We start from the raw sequence: 22921 nt of genomic DNA, 5'->3' as shown, positions 1-22921 counted from the left end.
CTTCTTACACCCATATGTGAGTTGTCCTTTACATTTCTGTAAGCAGAATGGTAATCCAGCTGTCCATTATTTTGCACAAATGTTTAAAGTCATCAAAACGATTTCTCTTGATAAAGTGCAAGATGAAAAACATGATCAATAAAGCTCAGATAACTTCTTAATGTAAGAATTTATTGAAACCAATTTTTTTCTAACGAGTCCCATATATGAAGTCTTAACTCACGCCTTGCTTTATTTCAGGATACAGAAATTTCTTTATACTGTCATAATTCTTGTGACTGATAATTGAATGCTCTAAATTAGTAAAAATTTTGCACTATCAGAAAAGAAAAAATAGATTTCTATGTGTGAATTTGCTATGAGAAGCGATTTTCTTCTACCATTTTACTGTCATCTATTTCATTACAGAACTTGAAAATTCTTTTAATTGTTGTTGACTACCTGTCACCATAAGCATAAGCATTTGTTTTTATTCAAACTTCTTCTAGAACATTCCAATATAAGATTTAAATATTTCTGGCACCTTAGGGAACAGTGCTTTTTTGCACAGCACAATATGAATCGCTGAAAATTCAAGGGAAAAATTACATTTTATTGGGTTCAGAGCAGTTTCATCTGTGGACTAGGTGGCATTTCAGGAGAAATTGTTTTATTTCAGGTCTTTATCGTCTTTCCTTCTTCAGTAACAATGAAATTCTTTTTTTCTCCCCTGTGATCTTTTTGTCTTTGTGTTCCTGATTTTGGGTTTGTTTGTTTGTTTGTTTGTTTGCTTTTGTAGGTCACAATAAATAAATGGGAGCAGTTTGAAAGGGACAAAGAAACAGTAGTAAAATATCTCAATCAAGCAAGTTCTGCACTTGAACGTATCTTAAACTTTAGCAGTTTAGAGAGCCTCTCCTCAGAACTGGACCAGACAAAGGTATTCCTGTGAAATACAGGAACTGAGATATCTTTCTGCCTTGCTTGTTAACATGTATTGAGCATATTGTCTTCAATCTTTGCATAGTTTCCTGTTAGTGCCGGTGCAGATTGCATTTACAGATTAGAGATTGCATAAAATGCTTAGAGGTAGAAATTTATTATATGAAAAAATCATGAAGAATTACTCGAAATCTGCATCTGAAGCACACGTATGGAAGTTAAAATGATTTTGAGGACTTTCCATTTTATACTCAGTAATCATTTATACTAGTAAGATAAACAGTCCCCTTTGGCAAGGTTATGTGGACTGTCCCATCTAGCACTCTTTGAGCCCTGAAGAGAAAAAGGAGAGACTGATACAATATGGACATAAACCATAACATGCCACTTGCCCTTTGTAACACAGAATTTACCCAGCCCCATTTTATTTACTAATACAGAAGTAATAGTAGTGATTGGCTTTCCTAAGTGCCGTGTTTCTCATGGTGTTTTTACCTTTTGAATCTGATACTAAGTTATACATATCTTGGTTATGCTTAGCATCCATTGTTCCGGTGTATGGGTTTACTGTTTGTGACAGAAAATAGTTGTTAAACAAAGTGAGATTGAGCTACAGAATATGGCAAAATCGTCTCTGTAAAGGGTAGGATCTGAAGATTAAAAAAATGCATATAATCTTTGAAAATTCATCAATAAATTTAAGAGCTATAGTATAAATTTTGATTGGTTGAGTTAAAAACTTCTGGACACATAGCTTCCCTTGCCAAATTTTATTCAAACTAGTTTGCTCAAATGAACATTTCTTGAATGCAACATGAAAATAACTTTCTTCAGAGGTTGTTTTTATGTATTTGCACATTCAAAATATACATATAGGACACAGATACTTTTTCTAACCACAAATGATGAGGGAAAATTATTTTTGTGTAAATACATGAAATTGTTTATAGTTGTATTAATGTGCCTTACATCCTTACAGGAACTCTCTAAACAGGCTGAAGCAATGGCTGTGCAGGCTGAGAATTTAGTGAAGAATTCTTCTGAGATACAGCTTGGTTCAAGGAACAAGCAGTCTCTTCAACAGCAGGCAAAATCAATCCAAGAACAAGTGAAAAAAGTGGAAGTTACTCTTGAAGAAGAGTATGTTCTTAACAAGTCCTAATATTTATTCTCCACTATAAGATTGTATCAGATTTCTAGAATACCTTGTCAGCATCTTGTGTGGTCTCATCAGCTCCATCACCTACAGCTTGCTGTGGCATAGTCACCAGGTTATAGTACCAAATATGTCAAAAGAGTGTGTGCAAATAAACAAAATCTTTGTTTAATAATACACAGTTTATAAAACACTGTTAGTTGCATTTAACCTGTTGATTATCTTTAAGCCCCAGTTTTGTGAAGAAGAGATAATTAAACTCAATCTTAAGGTACTAGACACTTATAGAAAGAAAAATCTCAGTGCAAGTATGAGAACAGCACATTTACCATATTTGCTTCAGTTTTTAGTATTCTACTTTCTCCATAGCAATGTCAAGAAGTGCCTTCATCTTAGCTGACTGCCCAGATTTTATTTCATGGGCAATATCAAAAGCTGCTTCTGCTGCTACAAATAACTGAGGCATCATTTGCCAAATTGTTTTAAAAATTGGAAGTTCAAACTCCAAGCAAATGTTGTTAAATATCTGTAGCTTTTTGTATTTGTAAAAAAATTCATCCCTTTTATCAAGTGGGTAACTTAGTTATTGAACTCAAGTTACTCAACTTCAGCTTCAGCTGTTGTTATTTTCATTTTGTCTATATACACATACATTTATATGTGTGTATGAAATTAGTATTTTTGCATCTAATAGATCTGATACATAATCAGTTGTGTACATGGACATATGTACCAATTCTATATTGTCTTACTGGAATTACTATGTAGACTAATTTGCTGTATAAGTTTAAGCAAGTACCACCAACCCCAGCTGAATATGAGTGAAGGGCAATGCCCCCATTAATGGGGTTTTTTTCCTCATATTGACCATTTTCATGCTAACCTGACTTTAATTTTGTGCCATTTTGTTCCCAATATGAAAGAACAGTTGTGAAACATAATAACTAACCTCTGCAGCAGATGTAACTTTCTGATTATTGGTAGTCTGAATTTTTTTAGATAACATTTTCTCCAATATGAAGTATTACATTGATTTGCAGTTACATGCTACTATATCTTACTGAATACTTCACTTTATACATTTGCTCCAATACTAGAGAGAAAACTAGCATGATTTTTCAATTCAAGAAATTCACCCTTCCAACAGTGAATATTCACTTTTTTAAAAATGTAATCTATTTTTAAATGAAAGCCATCAGTGATAACCCCTTTCAATGTAGATATGAAACAGGTTTTAGTTGAATGTATGGATTGTACAGAATGTTTGTGGTTCTGTGACAGATAATAAAAAAAATAAATCCCTTCTGCAAAACATGTAAATATATACAACTCTCTATAGTGAATCTACAGAATATATAATCAGTGTGTAAGGGTTATGTTGTAACTTACATCATCAATAAAATCTTGGCTAAGTAATTTGAAGTATTGGAAGGTACATACTATTCCAATGAACAGGAAAGAAAAAGAAAAGTTTGAGCAGCTCTGCGTAGTCAGCCACAGAGCAAACTTAGCACATCTGTTTTCTAAGGAGATGATGCGTAGCTGTGCAGTGTGTTTGGGACTATATTCTTTACAATCTGCAGCTTTCTTACAACTATAAGGAAGGTAGATACAAAGGCAAAGGATTTTCTGCTATTTTGCCACTGATTTGGTCCCTCAATTCTGATTTCCAGCTGTATTTTCTTAGGCTGGACTTGGGTGAGATATTTTTCCACTTTATTTTCCTGGAAATAACTTGAATTTGAATAGAGTAAATGGCTGTTGACACTGCTAATTTTTTTTTAAATTTTGAAAATAAATAAGTAAAAATTAAAAGGCCAATTTTTATGTTTTTAGACTACATTTTTTTTTAAAGCTTACTCTACCTTTAATGAGGGGTGGGAGAAAGAAAATAAAACAAAAACTTTTTAACATGGAATGGTTTTTAAGGCTATATTTAAAAGGAAAATGTATTTTGGAATTTTGTAATACCCAAACTTTTCTGATGAAAATTTAGTATTTTCAGTAAAATAGAAAATGTGTGTTTTGCAAGCTGTGTGTAGGGCCTACATTAGCTGTGGTTTCTTTACAATGACTTGAAAGGTGCAGAAACTTGTATACTGGAAGTTAATGCTGTTAGACCTTATAAGAGCTTTAGACTTCTTACTTGTGACCAAAAAAGGGGTGCTTTGTTTGCTATCCAATATATACAAGAATAGGGCATAACCTTGTCTCTGTTTAACATGCCTATAACGTATGTATCAAAGAATATATATCTATTAATTTTAAGGTACTTGAGTCATAATCTCTTGTTGATTCTTTGGCTTAATATTAAATCATTGCCTCAGAAAACACAACCTTCCAATAAGATGGGCAAATTGCTGGTTTTTAAAAAAATCAAGTTTAATAAAGCAGTCAAGCATTTTGAATATGTGTAAATCCACAATACACTGTTTTTATCACTCTGTTCTAGTGACTAAACGACTAACATCTTGCACTCAGTTATCTCAATTTTTAGATATGTGATATAATCATGATTCCGTATTATTTCATATAAATCATATTTATACTATTTTTCCTTTCTGTTCTTGCTATGATGAGATTCCTGCTGTAGAGCTGATGAATGAAGCTGTGCTGTCTTTCACCTCTCAGTATCCCCACCATGGCCAATGTAATGGCTTGACTTTGGGTGCAGACTAAGAGAGAACCAAGTTTGAATTAAGGTTCACAACTTACTTGGTCCTCTAAAACTGGGAGTTTTTAAAATGACCCTCCCATAGATTAAATAAATTACATATTTATTCTATCAAAAATATGGGCAGCCTCATGATATTAAACTGTTTATTCTCTCTAATTAATTTGGTTAATTTTAGTATTAAAAGCATGGAAATGGTGAAAAGCAAGTGGGATCATTTTGGCAATAATTTTGAAGCTCTGTCCATCTGGATAGCTGAACAAGAGAAAGAACTGGAAACTTTGGAAACATCATCATCTCCTTTGGACATACAGATCAGCCAAATCAAGGTGATTAGTTCTTGTTCGTTTAGCATTAAAATTACACGTTTCAAAACTACCTTGATGTAATGGTGGCACGCTCTGTATACAAATATACTGAGCAGTAAGGCTTTACATAAATTCAAGGGAAATTCATACAGGCTGCCTTCTCTGTAGGTGTTTAGTTTACATATATGAAGCCTTTGTGTGTATGGTTAAAAACATTATTTAATTTATATTCTTTTTTTTTGAGTAATATCTCAACTGGTGTACAAAATAGCTACATAAATACAAGGTATATAAAGCTTTTTATTTTAAAACGTACATCAGCTTGTGGATATAGAACTTGATTTTAATCTTACAAGTTAGCATTATAAGTTGATTTATGTATCTTTTATGCTGAATTAATAAAGAAACTATTGCTCTTGGTAGCTGGCAAACCTAGATGCCATTTATTGCTATTATATTCACACTGTCTTAAAATCTGTACACATTCCTGTAGATAGATACATAGGGGTTTAGTTTCTTATTGCTGAGATGCATATTGTCTCCAAGCATTGCATTTCAAGGGCTGACTCCGTATCCTCCTGTAAATGAAAACGTATCTTCTCCAAAACTGTGTTTTTTAAGGGGACAGAGTGTTCTGATATGCCGAGCGCACTGCATTTTTCTTTTTTCTGTGACCTACTTGCTCTTCAAAAAGTGCAAAGGTGTGCAGCTGCTGGCAGTCATGGACCAGATTGACACTATTTCCAAGTGATCCCTTAAGGCATTTGTTGCATGTGACAGAAACACTTTATGGACAGATTTTCCTGTTCTTAATTTGATCACAAGTTTACATACACCAAATAAAGTGTCTTGATTTCATCATTGAAGAATAAAACAATGCTTGACTTCTTTTTCATCACCCCAGCAAGTCAAAAACAGCTTCCTTGTGAAATATTATATATGCATTAATTCCACTGGCATACATTGTCATGTAGCCATATACTTTTCAGTTGTTACGAGAGATGATTCAAATGTTTAAGACAGGAAGTGCATCAAAGGATACTAATATTACAGTGTGACAACAGCTCTTGTCTGTCTAAGTGGCTCCTAGTTAAACCCTAGTGTCCATTCAAGCCAATTTCTCAGAAAGGCTATTCCTTGCTATATATGCAGATAAACAGTAATTCTTACCCTGCATTGCAAGTTTCTGAAAATGCCAACTTAAGCCTTCTCACCTCAAACGTCATGACAGAAAGAAAATGGTCAGCAGGTAATTTTTATAAATGTCTGAGTGAACAGAGAAAATCCTCCAGCTAAAGCTTAGGGTACATCACTGTAACTCGGGTGAACAAAACAGCTTTGTGAACTGTGATGTGTGAAGTGAGTCACCTCACCTCCAACACGGGGACATAGCTGGAGATCTTCTTCAGCAGCATTGCCTTATGCCCGATTTTGAAGGATTCGTTAAGTTTTAATGTGAGGTTCATGATGAGTTACTCTGTGTCACAGCAGTAATCAGAGTACTTAGTTTGTAATTTCTAGTATAACATATTAGTAAGGAATATTGCGCTATGAGGCAGGCACACACACACAAAGGAAATGGTATGTTCTCTTGTATCTTGGGCTGACCAGATATAAAACCTGGGGTCAGCTAAATGTAACTATCATACATAGTGGTAATATTCTGCTTTTGGTAACATTGATTTCAAAACCTTGATGACTTCAGCGGAGCCAGATTTTCACCTACGCATTTCTCTGAAATTCCTGGTGGACAAAATGACAGTTATCACAAGTAGTTACCATTGGTGGCAGACTCAGTGAGAGTTTGAAGGCCTCAATTATCCACCTTCTTTTATGTAACTCAGTGAATTTAACGGAATAGCGTGGGAGTAAAAAAGCGCTGCCTCATTTGTATCTGCTGCATTGTTAGATAATTTCAGCTTGAGGGACGCAAATCCGGTATTTTTCCTCAGTGCCGTATTCTCATGCAAAAAAGTGATTTTATAATCCAAATTAATTCAGAATATATTGCATAAAGAGATACTATAAATGCGTACAGTACCACATCTTTTTCTGTACTGTCACCCTGCTAATTCTAGACTCTGAATGTTGCAGTAAGCCAATCCTTAGATTTATGATGGCAAGCAAGATACCACATTTTTATCACAATTATAGCAGAAGGTGGGCATTTTCTGTGCTTTTGAGAGTGCATTTTCAGGAAAGATTTTGGTGTCATATATATATATATATCTTAACATTTTTATATCTGAGAATGTTATTGCTTATTTCAGTTTCAAAGAGCGCTCTTGGCTCTTTCAATTCCCTCCCAATTAGTATTTTTCACTGTTTTTGGGTAGAGCTCCATGGACATGCTGCATCAGCAGAAACTAAAAGAATTCTGTTGTGAAAAAAATCTTATTTCCAATTTCACTGATGCTTACTAAGTAAATAGCCACTCAATGTGGTTTATTCAAACCATAAGCTTCTGTCTCGGATATTGTAGCTTTCAGGTTTGCAATTTAAAACAAGTGCAAAAAATAGGAGACGGTTGCTGTCATGCAGCTGAGGAAATGTAAAGCCAGTGCTAGTTTGTCTTTATGCATTTACTAATTGCTGTAGAAGACAGCTGAAATGTACCAAAGGCCATTATCACTCTTGTTTCATGGTTTCCTATTTATACTGTAATGTGGTTCTTTATTTAATCCTCTGCCTGAGGGCACACTCACCCTGCCTCATCATCTAATATTTATTCTTTATTATACCACAGAATTTTAAATTAGAAAATGAAAAAAATCTCTATTGGTTTTCAAATCATAGCATGTTTTATTTTTGAAATGTTGAAAACTTATTAAACACAAGCAATCAACTGTTAAGGTTCAGCTCCTTAACAACATTGTTTTCAGTTACACACTTTTTTTCATCTTTTATTTATTTTCACTCTTTAGGAGAATTGTGTATTAATTTGCTGTAAAGTAGGAGATGGTAAAATGTGAACCATCTTGTCTGCTTATGAAAATATGCACCTCAGGCAATTCTAATTCCTCTTCACAGACACTGTTTTTAGGGCAGGCTCTTTTTTGGACCTTTTCCAGTGATAATTTCAAGAAGAAAAAGGGAATTTATAGTGCACATTAAAGACTTTTATAGCTAGCTATTTCAAGTGGTCACGAAACTCTCCTTTTATTTACTTTTTTAATGAAGAATACTAGTAGCTCAGGTAAAAGAATAAGTAGAAAATATTATTCTGTTAATTAAAAACCTATTGTGCTTCTTAATTTCTGATTACTTTACATTTTAGGTTATTAATAAAGAAATAGATGGTAAAATAACTGGAATCTCAAAACTAGAAGAGGAAGCCGAATCTTTTTCCCAGTTTGTTACCTCTGGAGAATACGCACATATTAAAGCCAAACTGACTCAGGTCAAAAGGTATTGGGAAGAGCTAAGAGATCATGCACAGAGACTGGAAGGAACAATCACAGGGAATGCATCAGCACAGCAGAAGCATGAAGAAAATGTTAAACAGGTAGACAATGCAAAATCTAATGGATTGTTTGCAGCAATTTATAGAACTACTCTTTATTTTTCCAAAATTGAATATAAAATGCATATTATAATAGAATGGACTAGAATATGTGAATAGATTTGGAAAGTAATTATAAGACCTCTATATGTAAATTTGTGCTTTGAATGACATAAAAGGCAGGTTCAGGAAGACACTAAAAGATGCACACTCAAAAAATATGCTGTCTTTTAGGAAACCTAAGTGATTCTCCTGGATATTGCACTAATAAACCACATCCATGCTTCTTATAAACACTTTAGTTTCAATCTTGTGTTGTTAGTAGGTCATAAGGAAAATAATTTAAATATTATTATTGCCCAGTCACAAGGTTAACAGTGCACAGTTAACATCTTATAACTTCAAAAGGCACTCAGCACTACAAATGGTTAGGGTATAATATTCTCTTAGCCCTAAATATTTAAAAGACGTTATTTAAAGAATCATTTATTTATTTCCTGCTGGTTTTAGACTCTCTGGTTTGCCTTTTCTTCGTAGGTGCAGCAGGCAGTCTCTGAATTGGAAGCTAAGCTGGCTGAGCCTCTCACATCGTGCTCTTCGGCAGCAGCAACATACACCGCCCTGCAGGATTGCACGGTGAGCATGTCACTGGGAGTTCCTGCCACCCAGCACAGGGACCAGTGCCACGCTGGGCTCCTCACAGAAATGCCAATAACCAGACCAGGACCTGCCTGGTGCCACCCAGCCCAGGGTTGAGGCAGGAGGAAGCAAGGGCTGCTCGTCGGGGTGGGCAGCCCCAGGAAAGGCTGAAGCAGGCTTCCTCAGCTATTTCTTCTCACCATTTCAGACAGGATTGGAGAGTTTTCTTCCCCACTCTAGAGAAGGGAAAGCCCAAAACTATGAATTAGTCCTTCAGGCTGTTATTTTTATTTTTATGCATTTAAAACGTTATGAAAAATAGGAGGTAAGAAACATGTCTGTTAGAGGTTTTTTAGTCAAAGATTTTCATGAAACTTGGGTCTTGGTATAGAGAACTATAATTTAAAAAAAAAAGTATCTCCTTGCAACTAGGTTTTCTTGGACAATGCAGAGACTGGACAGAGTATCAACTGACAAACTTTTATCTGTGATGCCAGAATTCCATGGGTGTTTGGACATTTGGTTCTGTCCGTTACAAAAAGAAACAAAAACATTGGATTGGTATTCAAACTACAAAAAAACCTCAAATCTCAGGGAATTTGCTGTAGCATTTTTGTCTGTGTCTATAAGTTTGTGATATGTTCTTTCCACAACAATCATTATCTTACTTTCTAAGAAAATATTGTAAAAAAACTTTTAGTCATATTGTTCTCACCGTTCTTCTGAACTTAGTGGTACCTACTTGCAAAGGCTGTATGCAAGGAAGACCTGGCCTTTCTGCTTCAAAAAACCTTGATACTTGTTGGGGAAAAAATATTTTGCATAGGAGAATTTATTCAGACAGCGTATGTGATCATTATTGTTATTGGCTTTTAAACATTATGAATATGCTGAGCTTGCTATTGTACAATGTCCTGCCTATGGGATCGTGATGATTCAATGCCTTAATATGAAATTATTTTTTTGTTATTTAGTTTGAATATCAGCAGCTTGTTGCTATATAATTTACATTTCCTCCTATATATAATTTCTTTCATGACTGTACTTATACCCGTTACTACTGTCGTTATTACTGCACACCTGTGAGTTAGAACTTTAGTGGTTTTAAATCTATTTCATTTTGTACTTTTCTAACTGATTGTAATACATTTCAATAATTTTTATATGAAAAAGTTTCCCAACTCTCTAGAAATGGTAACACTGGAAAGCCTAGTCAATCTCAGATGCTACTTCCATGAAAAAGACCTTTAGCTAATGGTGACAGAAGTTCATGGTAACAGTTCCCTACCTCTTCCATGTCAAGACATGGGCTGCAAGTCTGGCAGTCCTCACATGTTGTGTGAGCTTTTTGTATTTACTGTATATGTATAAATTAGAGCAACTCTTAGACCTGTTCCAGTGCTTCGCCACCCTCACAGTAAAGAATTTCTTCCTGATATCGAATCTAAATCTCCCCTCTTCCAATGTAAAACCATTACCCCTTGTCCTGTCACTGCACTTCCTGACAAAGAGTCGCTCTCTGGCTCTCCTGTAGGCTGCTATGAGGTCTCCGCGAAGCCTTCTCTTCTCCAGGCTGAACAACCCCAGCTCTCTTAGTCTGTCTTCATAGGGTAGGTGCTTCATCCCTTTGATCATCTTAGTGGCCCTCAGCTGGACCCGATTTCATGATCTGGTGGATGTAGCATTGCTTCAGACTTCAGAGTAGAAGTACAGAATTTACGCCACCCTCATTACCATAGTTCTGTTGTTTAGGTATGTGACTTCTGTTTCTTTTACATGTTCACTAGGACCTTTGTCATACTGTGGAAAAACTGAGCAACACTCTGGCATCTCTCTCAGCCTGTGCCCGAAAGTTGGCCAACAAAGAAAAAGCTGCTCAGGAGGTTACATCGTTACAGCAGAAATATGAAAAGGTGCTAGAAAATGCTAAAGAGAAACAGACCTTATTAGAGACTCTTCTGGCTCAATGGCAGAAGTGAGTAGGGTCTCACGTCTGTTATAATGGGCACAGAGACTTTTCTGCAGTCGGTGTGTGAGACCGAGGGGATCACTTGAGTTGGTAACTCTACGTTGTGGTTTTGTTAGACAGGAGAAGGAGCTGTCTGCCTTCCTCACCTGGTTGGAGGAGTGTGAAGCTACAGCCAAGCCTTCGGAGCAGTATGTTTCTGCTGACAGAGTTAAACTGGAAGCTGAACTGCAGTCACTGCAGGTACGTTTCGACCAAAAGATTGTCCCCCTCCATTTCCTGGTTTGTTTATCTGTCCGAGAGTTTTTGAGTACCTGCTTGTCCTAATAGACCTCCATTCCTCTAAGTCTTTGACTATGCTCATTCGCTTGTCTCAAAGTGGTGTACTGGAAATTCCAAGTTTATTTTTTATTATTTTTGTTATTTTCATAATATGATGCCGTATTTAATCTAAAGGCTGTACGTTCCATTTTTTTCCCAGGATTTGCGAGCAGATATTGAGTCCCGTGCTTCGGTTTATGAAAGCCTGTTACAGTTAAATGAGTCACTATTCCCAACAGCTTCTGACCAGTGTGTGAAAACAATAAAAGAAAAATTTGAAGAGCTGGATGAGAGGTGGAAAGCTTTACCACAAACTGTTGATAAAAGGTTTGTGCTTCAGAATGTTTTTTAGATGTTAAATGAGAGTAACCAATGTCCAGATGAGGAATCTGGAGGGCTCAGGAAGGCTCAGGAACACTGCCTTCTTTTCTGAAACTGTTTGTTATCATAGATTTAGATTTCAATTGTTTTGATGATGAACATGCATATTTTACTGTTTGTAAAGGAGCTTAAATAATAGACTCTGGTCAATGATATCATCTTCCTGCTGCTTTATCAATATGATCATTTTACAATATAATGATCTTCTACATAGCATTTTGTGTTGAAAATTGTCTAGAAAAATTTCTAAGGCAAACAGGAAGGTACATGACAAGGCCTTTTTCAAGGTCAGTGTTGAGAAGCCTGGTTCTTCTACGTGCTGAGTACTCCTCTGGACACATTGCTCCTTTAAATTGTGTTCCTCTAAGCAGACTTGACCCTCACTTACTTTAATGTAAATTGAGCATGTAGTTATTCACCTCCTGCCTAAATTCATGAAACTTTCACCTTACATGCAGTGTTGCAGAGGATGGGGCAAAGAGACTTGCTATTTCTGAAAACTGAAGTTTAGCTTCCATCAGTATCATTCTCTTTGCTGGGACAACCCCCATGAAGAAAAGTTAAAAAACATACCTTGATTCTTTGGGGCATTTTTAACAGTTTATTTGAATAGAACAGTGGAAACAGGAAAGAGCCAAACCGATGCTTTCAAGTGTTATCTTATTCTCCAGTTGAGAAATCAACATGGCAGTCATCACATCTGTAACATAAGTTAATGTTTCCTTCTTTCCTTCCACCTGGCATTGATTTTAATACTGTCCAGTCAGCTGTGGTTTTGATTATAGGAAGTGATTAATTTACATCACGTGCTTTCATATTTACATCTGACATCCTATAGGATCAACTTCCTTCAATCTCTTGTTGCTGAGCATGAGCAGTTTAATGAGCTCCTGCTCAGGTTTTCAGACTGGATTAAGAAGTTCCTTGCTGAACTACAAGCCACTTCAGAGATAAACACAGCTGATCAACAACTAGCTGCATCCCACAATAAGGTAAACTTTTGGATGTAAATATTAAAAACAGAGAAAATGTCATTCAGCTAAATAGTCATCTAAAACTAGGATGACGTTTTTTATTTGTTTGAAAAGTGATAAGCTATTGCAGTCACATACAGATTTCTGGTATTTGACCAGTTTAATGCAAAATTATAGCACCAAAATGTTCTTTCTGAAAACCCCTCAATAGGATTTGTTTTGCTTATAAGTTTAGTATGAAAATGTTTTCTGAGCTTTTGATTGGAGGAAGAAACCCAGCCTTATTGTTTTTCTTTCCCATAGAACCATTCAATGGAAATCGAAAGTAGGAAAAAGCAGCTACAAAGTCTGAAGGAACATGTAGATAAATTATGTTCTTTCAGCTGCCCAGAGGACCATCAGACATTGCAGGGAAAGACTGAAGATTGCTTTCAGATCTTCCAGGAGGCAAGTCAAATAACTAGCCAAAGACAAGAGGCTCTGGATCAGCTGCGGGTATTCCTGGAGCTCCACAGTGCTGTATCAGGAGTGCTCCACCAGCTGAGGCAGACAGTGGAGAAAACAGGAAATATGGATAAAACCAAATCTGAATTACTGGAGAAGAAACTCAATGGTGTTATTCAAGATCTTAACAAGCTGGAATCTGCTGCCATCAGTTTGGATGGTTCACTTACTAAGGCCCAGTATCACCTAAAACACAGCATTTCTGAGCAGAGGACCTCCTGCAGGGCTGTGGTGGACAATCTGTGCTTGGAACTGGAGGCAGTTCAAAACCTCCTGGGAACCAAACAGAGTGAGGCAGAAGCTCTTGGAGCCTTGAGAAGATCTTTCATGGAACGTAAAGAACAGCTACTCAAGAGAATTGAAGATACTGAGGAAAAGGCTGACAAGGAGGGCATGAAGGAGGCAACACTGCAAGCCCTCCAGCAAAGGTAAAAACAATATTAATTCTTGAGATTGGCACTTCTCCATTTGTTTTGCAATCTGTAGACTTCTGATGATGCATTGGAGGCATGTGTGAGTTTTCTGCCTGGGTACCTTATTTCTTGCCAGGAATATATGAGTCCATATATCTATTTAATAAAATGTTATAAGTGAGCAAGCTGTTGGGATGGAGCGAGAACATGAGCAGAACACTTAGCAAGTCTCATTTATCTTTATATTAAAAGAACAGTCAAGAAAAACTTTGAGAAATTTGTTTTTTTCCAAATGAGTCCAATCTCCAAACAGGTATTGAAATGCCATATAACGTAACTATCTCTACTCTTAGAACTGAAGATTGTACATTTGCTGAAGGAATTGAAAACACTTACTGTAATAAAATATTAATCTAAATATTTGAGAGTCTATTAATCTAAATATTTCAGAGTCACTGTGTGAGGTGAAGGTATATCTTTAGAATTGTATAACTGTATATGTATCAGAAAAAAACACATTCTAAGCCCAGTTATAGCAGAAAAAAAGTCCAGATAACACTGTTTTCTGAAGATATTGCAGGAAATGTTAGAAAAGGGGAACTTTGTCCACAGTAACTCTAACAGCAACTGTTTCTTTCTTCCTTTGTCTTTTCTCTTGCAAAAAAAAGTGAAGATAAGTAAATTTAAAGCCTACCTTTTAACTTGCAGATTGAGGATCTTTAACCAGTTAGATGAAGAATTGAATTCTCAGCAGCATGAACTCCAGTGGCTCATGGACAAAGCAAAACAAATAGCCCAAAAAGATATTACACTTGCTCCTGAGATTGACAAAGAGATAAATCGCCTAGAATCTCTGTGGGAGGATACCAAGAAAGTCTTACATGAAAAGTAAGTAGATCTTAGACTTAAGGTGAGAAAGGAGAGGGATTTTTTAGTGAGGGAAAGAGACCCAGTTATTTACATTTATTAATCCATACGTTTATTAATTACGCCATATTAATCCCAATAAAAAATAGGGCTTGTATGTTAAATTCTGAGTAGAAGATAAAACACAGTATAAAACAGGATATTTGTAACAGTTGTAATTATTCTAATAACGAAGCCACAGTTAGGTCTTCAGGACAGTGCTTAGAGTACTTAGTACTTACGACAGTACTTAGTACTTATATGCTTTTAGTTGCATGTTATTGGTTACTGCCCTGAAAGATAAGAAAACTGCAGTGAGATTTCACTGTCACTCCAACTAGCGCATACTCTCCTTCTAGCATATATTTTCCTTCTCTATTGGATGTGTGTTATTGACAACCTATCCAGTGGTCCTAAATCATTCTTAGATTTCTGTCTTTCAGTCCACTCAAGGGACCAGGCTCGCAACAATCAGTGATATAAGGGAGTTTTGTATATCAATGAAAGTTCATAAAGAAAGGAACTAAAGAAACAAAAGAAAGTTCCATTATACCCTTTTCTTTGTCTTAGCTTTCTCTTTGTCATCTTTGAAGAAGACTTCTTCAAATGTTCTTTTTTAAATTTATATGGTGGAATTAATTGCTAGATTCATTCAGTACTGCTCACACAGTATATCCTCAATGTACGTTCATTTTATCTAAATGACAGCAAATCAGTTCTAAGCCTGGCTAATATTTCAATGGGCACATGCAATTTGGTGATCCCCATGTAACTGCTGGGTTGGTGTACTGGAACAACAATTCAAGAAAAAAAATCATTTTTGCTGAAAAATGTTGGGTTTTTTCCCTTTGGTTTATATACTGTACTTTTATTCTATTTTCTCGGTTGAGACCGTACAGACATTAGTAAATATGTTGCTGCTTAACCAGATCCATTTATGATTCTCCCCCTTGAAAATATGCTACTTAAATTGCATTTCTGTTGTTTTTTTCCACTGAATTTAGTTTGGTTTTCTAGTGCATTTTTAAGAGATATATAAATCTGAACTAAGCGCAAGAAAAGGCTAGCTTTGTTTAAAAATTTCTATTGCTCCTTTTTCTTAAGTACTGCTGCTAATTTGTATTTCATGTTCCATGTTGCTGTGACCCACTTTTCTTACCTCTAGAAGTCCTTAATAATAATAAACCAAGTAATTTCCACCTACATGTGCCAGAAGTTAGACAGTACCAGCCTGATAGTGAAGAAAACATAAAGTAGCTGTCCATGCCTTATAGATGCATTATTGATGGTAAATGAGTTGTCCAGTTTTCACATAGTGGGGCAGTTGTTGCTATAAAGTTATCTTTATACCTAAAGCAGGTACGTCACGATTCCTTTCTAATATAAAATAATGTTATTTTTTGTTTAAATTATTAATTTAATTATAATTATTTTGAAGTGTTTTCGCTCTCATATAGAGCAGAAAAAGGTTTTTCTGGAGAGGGGGTGGAAAAAATATTAGGCCTGTTCTTAGCAGCAGATTATTCCTTTCTCAGTAGAATTACAGGTAAATTGAATGTAATGTGTTAGACTCAAAACCATGCATTTGACAACTGGAGGACAAAGTATTCAGACTTATATTACATTGCTTTAGTCTTTACTTCTGCTTCTTTTTACCTCCCAAAATACTCCATGCTAAAGAAACAATAAAAAAAAAAAAAAAAAAGAGCTGTGAGTGCCAGCATCATTACAGTGTGGTTTCCAGTCAATATGTTGAACTTAAGCAGTGAGAAGCTTGAATTCCAGTTTCAGTCTTTCCTTTGCTCAGGTCAGTTGCTTTGATATTTGATCTATATGAGATGGCTATTCATATACTCTCTCTTCAGTGGGATGTTTTGTGATGTATGGACTCACAGTGTTTTGTAAAACCTAAATACTAATATTTCCTTGGCTGCCCAGGACATGTTTAGCGCTGCATCCTCATTGTCCCATGGTGAATTGTTACGTTACATTCTCTTTCCTTCAGAAACATGGCAATAAATCCTGCTAACACAGCCTTTTCACATTATAGAAAGGAACAGTCCTGCATTCTTATCGATCTGATGAAGGAATATCAGAGCTTGAAGTCAACAGTCATGAAAGTCATAGACAGCGCTGACAGTGCTTCTGTGACCAAATCCATTTGGAAGGATCACGAAGATGTCAGGCGAGCTTTATCAAAGGTAATAACATATATTCTCATTTGAGGGATTTAAATGATCTTTGATTTAGATGGATTTTTCTGTTTGAAAGGTACCCTTGAGCTGCACTTAAAGTTCCTTGAATTTACTGTCGAATCTTGTCACACTGATATTCAGGGTTAAAATTGTACTAATTCATGAGGAAAGAATATAGTCCTTTCAGCTTTTTGGTGGGATATATTAATGTGTATTTAATTGTTGCTATTTACAATTTTAACACCTGGAAATGAAAAAGGTTATAGGGAATGCATGTTATCCGCTCTTTATATAAAATATTTTGATAATATATTCCTATCATAGTATAAGAGGATATTTCCAGTCAATATACTTCAATGTTTTTCCATATTGGGTAATTTTCTGAATAGATAAAAGTCAACAAAAGAAAAAGAATTGTACATATGACTGCAATTTGCAACACCCTCTGTTTACCCTGCTGTAATTCCAGAACTGAATTTAGTTACTAGCTAGTCAGTGATGACTTCTTATTATTCAATTTTAGACATGTAAAGTTTGAAGAATAGAAAGAATAATAATAATAAAAAGATTGCCTTCAGTCCCAAAAATAGCTGGTTACCAAGGGGGAAAATTCAGATTTTATTATTCCCATTTGTGTGTTTTGTTTATAAGAACAATCATGCTATTTGATTATGCTCATGAGAAAATCATGTCAGTTGCTCTGTATTTTGTGGCATAGTTAAATATTGAAAGATATGCTGAATGATAGTAATCAAATGCATAATATACCAGTGGGCAAGAGAATCCTGGAGAACTGGATTTTTCTTTCTTTTTTCAAGGCTTCATTAAACAAGCAAATATTTATGTCCACAGCATGAAGCTGCCAAGAATGATCTGAGTGATAAACAAAAAGACCTGGATACTTTCACCAACAAAGGAAAACATTTATTAGCAGAACTGAAAAGGGTGCATAACTGTGACTCCACTGCAGTAAAAAAAGATCTGGACTTTACGGTGGACAAATGGCTAGATGTATGTGTCTGGTGATTATAAGCTGAGTGCAGTTTTTAATTTGGGCGAGGGTTACAGTTTTAGTATTTTCTTGGGATCTTAAGAGTGCAATTGTTTGTAAAGTTTACATTGAAGTATATCTCAAAGGGTTAACCAAAGGGATTTGGCATCCATTGTATGCACAAAATTGTGACATTCATTTGACAGATTTAAAACAATGTCTTATAACAATGGATGAATGTTACTAATAAATATTTGCTCAGTGCACACTTCTGAGTATAAATTTGGATTGGATTCTTACCTAATATATGCCCATATTATTTTATTCAAGTAAATTGGACTAAATATCTTAGGCAGTAAATTTATTATGCTACTCCATAAAATATGTGAATATGTTGAAAAACACAACATTATAACACAGCAACATAATATAAAAGCTAATATTTCACATTTTCATATTTATACTCCTTTATTAGCAAAATCCTACAGCGTGTAAGAAGGTTAAATGTATCTGTGTTTAAAGATAAAGCTTATTTAAACATAAAACTCTTTCCCAGTAAAAATATACAGATTTTTAGAAACAGTCACATATGGATTTTGTTAATTTTATAATCTGGATAACTAAATTGAATTTAGACTTAAGAATTTAGACCTAACTAAGAAAATTATTTTGCCTAGGCTTACTAATTATTTCTGATGCACTTGTCATACAACTGGCTGCAAAATAAAGAAATATAAAACTAATTTATGAATGGTATTGATACATTCTCCCCTCATAAAAGGTGTCTGAAAGAATTGAAGACAACATCGACCGACTGGGTGTAAGCGTGTCTCTGTGGGATGACATCCTGAAAACTGGAGATGAAATGGATGGATGGTGCACTAAGTGCATTTCTCAACTGAATGAAGGCATCAGCAACCTGAGTAACAGTCAGAGAATGGAGGGCTTCCTGAAGGACTTCCAGGTACTTACCCATATATCAGTGATAAACATGTTCTGGACCAAAATCTCAAGTGATATCAGGCACAAAGATAAGGGTGTGCTGTTGTAGACCACCGTGTCCCCTGTTCAAGCAGTGGTACGTTAACTAAATGGCTAGCTGACAGCATTACAGACCTTTTTTGAAGCTGTTTGCTTCTGACAGGAACAAGAACGGCTCATCTCTTACTAAATCTAAGCTCCCTAGTTATTTTGGTTCTAGCAGGATAATATGTTCTTACAAGCACAAAAATTTCAAAAAGCATGGCATTGGATTTAACCCTCTTCCAGTATAATTAATGGAAATTCAGACAACTTAACTGAAGTCAAGCAAAAAATGAGTAATTTCTAAATCTCATATAAAAATGTAGATTCTTCAGACAATAGAAAATACATGCTGAACTGGAGAGCAAATTTTAATGTCAGCTTCTAACAACTTCTGTAAGATAAGGTCTTTCTTTTCTGGATAATGCTAAACTGGTTTAGAAAGCTAGCCAACATTCAGGATGCATTCTGCCTGTATTGGCTTAAAATATACAGCAGATCAACCATATTCTACTTCATTTGAAATAAGTCATGTCCTCACAAAGATGCACAATGAACATATACAAGTAGTATGATAGAATATGAGGTGATGCTAAATCAGTATTTTGCTCAGGATAAACTTTATCTAAAATTTTTCTGATTAGTATAGCAATCAGACCACCTAAATTCATTGCTATTAATACTCAAATAACAGGCGTACTTGATTCACAGCAGTGCTAGAACAGTGGCACTATGTCTACATTTGCAGTCACAAAATTCATAGTCCATAATACTTTTTTTGTAATTTCTTTTGCGAAGGCAAGAGGAAAGGCAGATCACTGACAAAAGGCTCCTGCGACTTCAGCAATCAGAAATATATGAGCATGGACAGAAATAATTAGTGTACCTTTTATATGGTCCATAGCAATGGTCTCTTTCTTGATCAGTCACCTAATAATATATCCTCCCTAGCACAAAATACCCCTGAGGATTCTTCTGGGGCCTCCTGAACTTCTACCATTCAGGGCAGATGTTATGTGCAGCAATTTAATCCTAAAATCCACTGTCCAATATTTTAATTGGAGTAATCTGTTTGAATTTTTTTGAAAAGAAAGTTTGGGTAGTAGCATACACACACCAATTACTTGCCTAATACTTCAGAACTACAATTATACAAATTATGATTTTCTCTTTCACTTGTATATCATTTTTTAGAAAGTAGAATCTTTCTTTATAACTTGGATCTATATGACCACAATAAATACAAGGTCCAGATATGTCAATGAATACATAGCAGCATTTTCAAATTCCCTTTTGAGGTTAAAATTTGTGTCTAGTTTTTTTCTGAGAGCTTGCTTCCTTGTAATAAAAAACAGAGAGCACATGTATTATACACTGCATGCCATTAAATGGAACCTAACAACCACAGTAGATTTTTCCAGTCGAATAAACAATGACATTCCCATCTTTATTCAGCCAGTTTTAAGAAAATAAAGCTGTTGGTGCATTTTAAGTGCTAAAAATGTGTGTGGTTATTTTAATGGATGGCAAAAACAATCTCTGAACTGAGTCTAATAAAAGAAAAGAGATGGGAGATTTTTAGAGAAGAAAACTGATAGAACAAGTGTTTTCTCTCTGGTTGCTAAACTGTTTACATTTTCTTTCATTTTTGCAATTGATGGTGCATCCTTCCGAAGATCTAAAACCTTCTTTTAGTTTGGTATGAAACTTTGATCACATTTCTTTTTCAGTCTGAAGTCAAGGATAAAGAACTGAAGTTGGAGCAGCTTAGTTCCAAAATTTCAGATCTCAAAGAACTGACCCATAGCCAAGAGCCTCCTGCAGATCTCCAGGTAAAACAAAGATATTGGTAATCATAGACTGTGCTCAAATGACTAAGAAGAAACTCCTCCTGAAACTTCTGTCTCTCATGTACTGCCTTTTTCTTTCAAGGTGACAGATACAGCATTATTTGTATGTATCATGACTATTCTTTGTTCACATTTCATTAGTTAACTTTGGTTTTTTTCTGAAAAAAGTAATTGCACATTAGAGTTGTGAATGTATTTTTAACTTGATTGAAGTAGAGTAAATAGTTTATAAGGTTAAATAGTTTATAAGGTAGCTGATGAGATGTGAGACAGATAATATTATATACTCTCTCTGTACTGCATAACATTAAACCACATCATATGTGAGTGCATACATTGTTTGCCTCTTTCAAAGAATTATAATGCAGTAAAATATGTTCATTTGCTTTATCAAACCGAAAGAATTCTTTAGTGGATGGGAATTAGTGCACTGTACTATGTGGTACAAGAGAGGGGTAATACATGAACATTGATGGTGAACTGTGGAACGTTTATTATTGGCTAGGTTCTTATTTTTTATATTCTAGGGCAAATGCACAGTCAAAGTATGACTATTTTGGATGTTTGATTTCAAATGAAAATTGGTATGTAAGATTATTCATTTTCAATGTCAGAAGTTTTAAAGGATAAGCTGACTTCTGCCATTTCTACAGGCAGGGAAATATCTCAATAGATATTTATTTCAAAACCCTTTATGAGATTTTAACAGAATTTAACATAACACTCAAGCCTTCTGCACATATTGCTGTGACCATTTACATAAGCCTAAATTGCTAATTATATATGGGTCAAGAACCTTACAGTATAGAGATTTACAAATTATATGGAACTGCTTATGTTCTCCCAAATTGCTTCCTTTACGTGAAAGGTCAAGAAAATTTGGGCTTATTTATATGTTTCATAATAAATATCTCTCCATTCATAGAGTGAAATTGAGAGCAAAGTATTTAGCAGAATGTCACTTTTAACCAATAAACACCTATTTCCAACTACTAAATATAATAAATATAATTAAAGCCAACTTATAATAAAATAATTGTTGTTGATATATAAATGCAAAATTGAAACTCAAGCCTCACAAACTAAACATAAACCCCCAAATTATTGTCCAACAATCAAATGGTAAATAAGTAAACAGTATGATCAGGTCATATCCAAAGAACATAAACAATTCCTTAATAGAATTTTCAGTAATTTCTCATGTATAAGCACAGTCCTATTATGACTGATTTGATATACTTTTTATTAGTAATATGTGCACAGCTAACATCTACTATAACTTTTTGTCTTCAGTTTTAATCTGCCTTACACTGAGATACTTTAAGCCTCAGTGCTCTTAGGTCACACCAATTGATATTTCTTTTTATGGAGCTAGTTGTGTTTATGTCATGTTCTGTATATATAGTAAATTTGAAAACAAAAGAATGTTCGACTGTATTGTTTTTCAGAAGTGGATAATAACGTCAACATTCTGCAGTCTGGCTTTTTATAAGTTAGTAACCCTTCTTTAGATTACTGTATCTCTAAGACATAATCCTGAATGGTTGATATTTTGTATTTATGTAAGTATCTTTAGTTACTGATGTAAAGAGAGGAAAATTATCGTGTGTCATGTTACTACCTTCCTACCTTCCATTTGTTCACTAAACCTTTTCCATAACAAATGTTTACTTAAATACTTTAACACATAACATTTTGCTTTCAGTTTATAGAATCAGATTTGAGGCAGAAGTTGGATCACGTCAAAGAAATGTCAGAGACAGCAAAAGAGACACTGAAAGATTTCAGTGCTCAGAAGATGCAGTTACAGAAGTCTATTGATCAGATGACAGACTGGTTAACGGAAGTGGAAGAGACTCTGTTAAGCTGTGCACATAACCTGGATCCTGAAGCTCTAAGTAAAGTGAAGGTTGGTGCTGAAAAGAAAATGAATATGCTTTTTCTTATGCAGTGATCTTTGCGGGTTTATCAGACTTTTTGCTAAGCATTGTACTTTATTTTCATTTGATAAAAAATAAGTATCTCCTGCACAGCTTCTAGAATATTAGCAAATAATAGGGTGATGCTCTTTAAGAAGTTCCACCAATGAACAAAGTCCTGATCTACTAACTTTATACAAACCTTTAAAAAATTATAATGAATCATATGGTCTTTGTTGTGACAAAAACCGGTTTTGTTACATTGAACTCTATAGTCA

At 35.0% G+C, this 22921-nt stretch overlaps 1 protein-coding gene across 1 annotated transcript in view; it reads left to right on the top strand.

The window, feature by feature from the left end:
* SYNE1 (spectrin repeat containing, nuclear envelope 1) overlaps positions 1-22921 on the top strand; it is a 315179-nt gene that overhangs the window by 103606 nt on the left and 188652 nt on the right. The window contains exons 30-45 of the mRNA XM_014950654.1: positions 779-919; positions 1901-2061; positions 4930-5080; positions 8337-8564; positions 9099-9197; positions 10988-11175; positions 11286-11409; positions 11648-11814; positions 12707-12860; positions 13146-13774; positions 14468-14647; positions 16716-16866; positions 17713-17871; positions 18633-18815; positions 20605-20706; positions 22430-22633. Coding sequence (XP_014806140.1) covers positions 779-919; positions 1901-2061; positions 4930-5080; positions 8337-8564; positions 9099-9197; positions 10988-11175; positions 11286-11409; positions 11648-11814; positions 12707-12860; positions 13146-13774; positions 14468-14647; positions 16716-16866; positions 17713-17871; positions 18633-18815; positions 20605-20706; positions 22430-22633 — 3021 coding nt within the window. The remainder of the gene's footprint in view (positions 1-778; positions 920-1900; positions 2062-4929; positions 5081-8336; positions 8565-9098; positions 9198-10987; positions 11176-11285; positions 11410-11647; positions 11815-12706; positions 12861-13145; positions 13775-14467; positions 14648-16715; positions 16867-17712; positions 17872-18632; positions 18816-20604; positions 20707-22429; positions 22634-22921) is intronic.

Source organism: Calidris pugnax, unplaced genomic scaffold (genome assembly GCF_001431845.1).
Source record: "Calidris pugnax isolate Ruff unplaced genomic scaffold, ASM143184v1 scaffold24, whole genome shotgun sequence".
Classification (NCBI taxonomy): domain Eukaryota; kingdom Metazoa; phylum Chordata; class Aves; order Charadriiformes; family Scolopacidae; genus Calidris; species Calidris pugnax.
The sequence above is the reverse complement of the archived record's forward strand: the minus strand, read 5'-3'. Positions and strand labels throughout refer to the sequence as shown.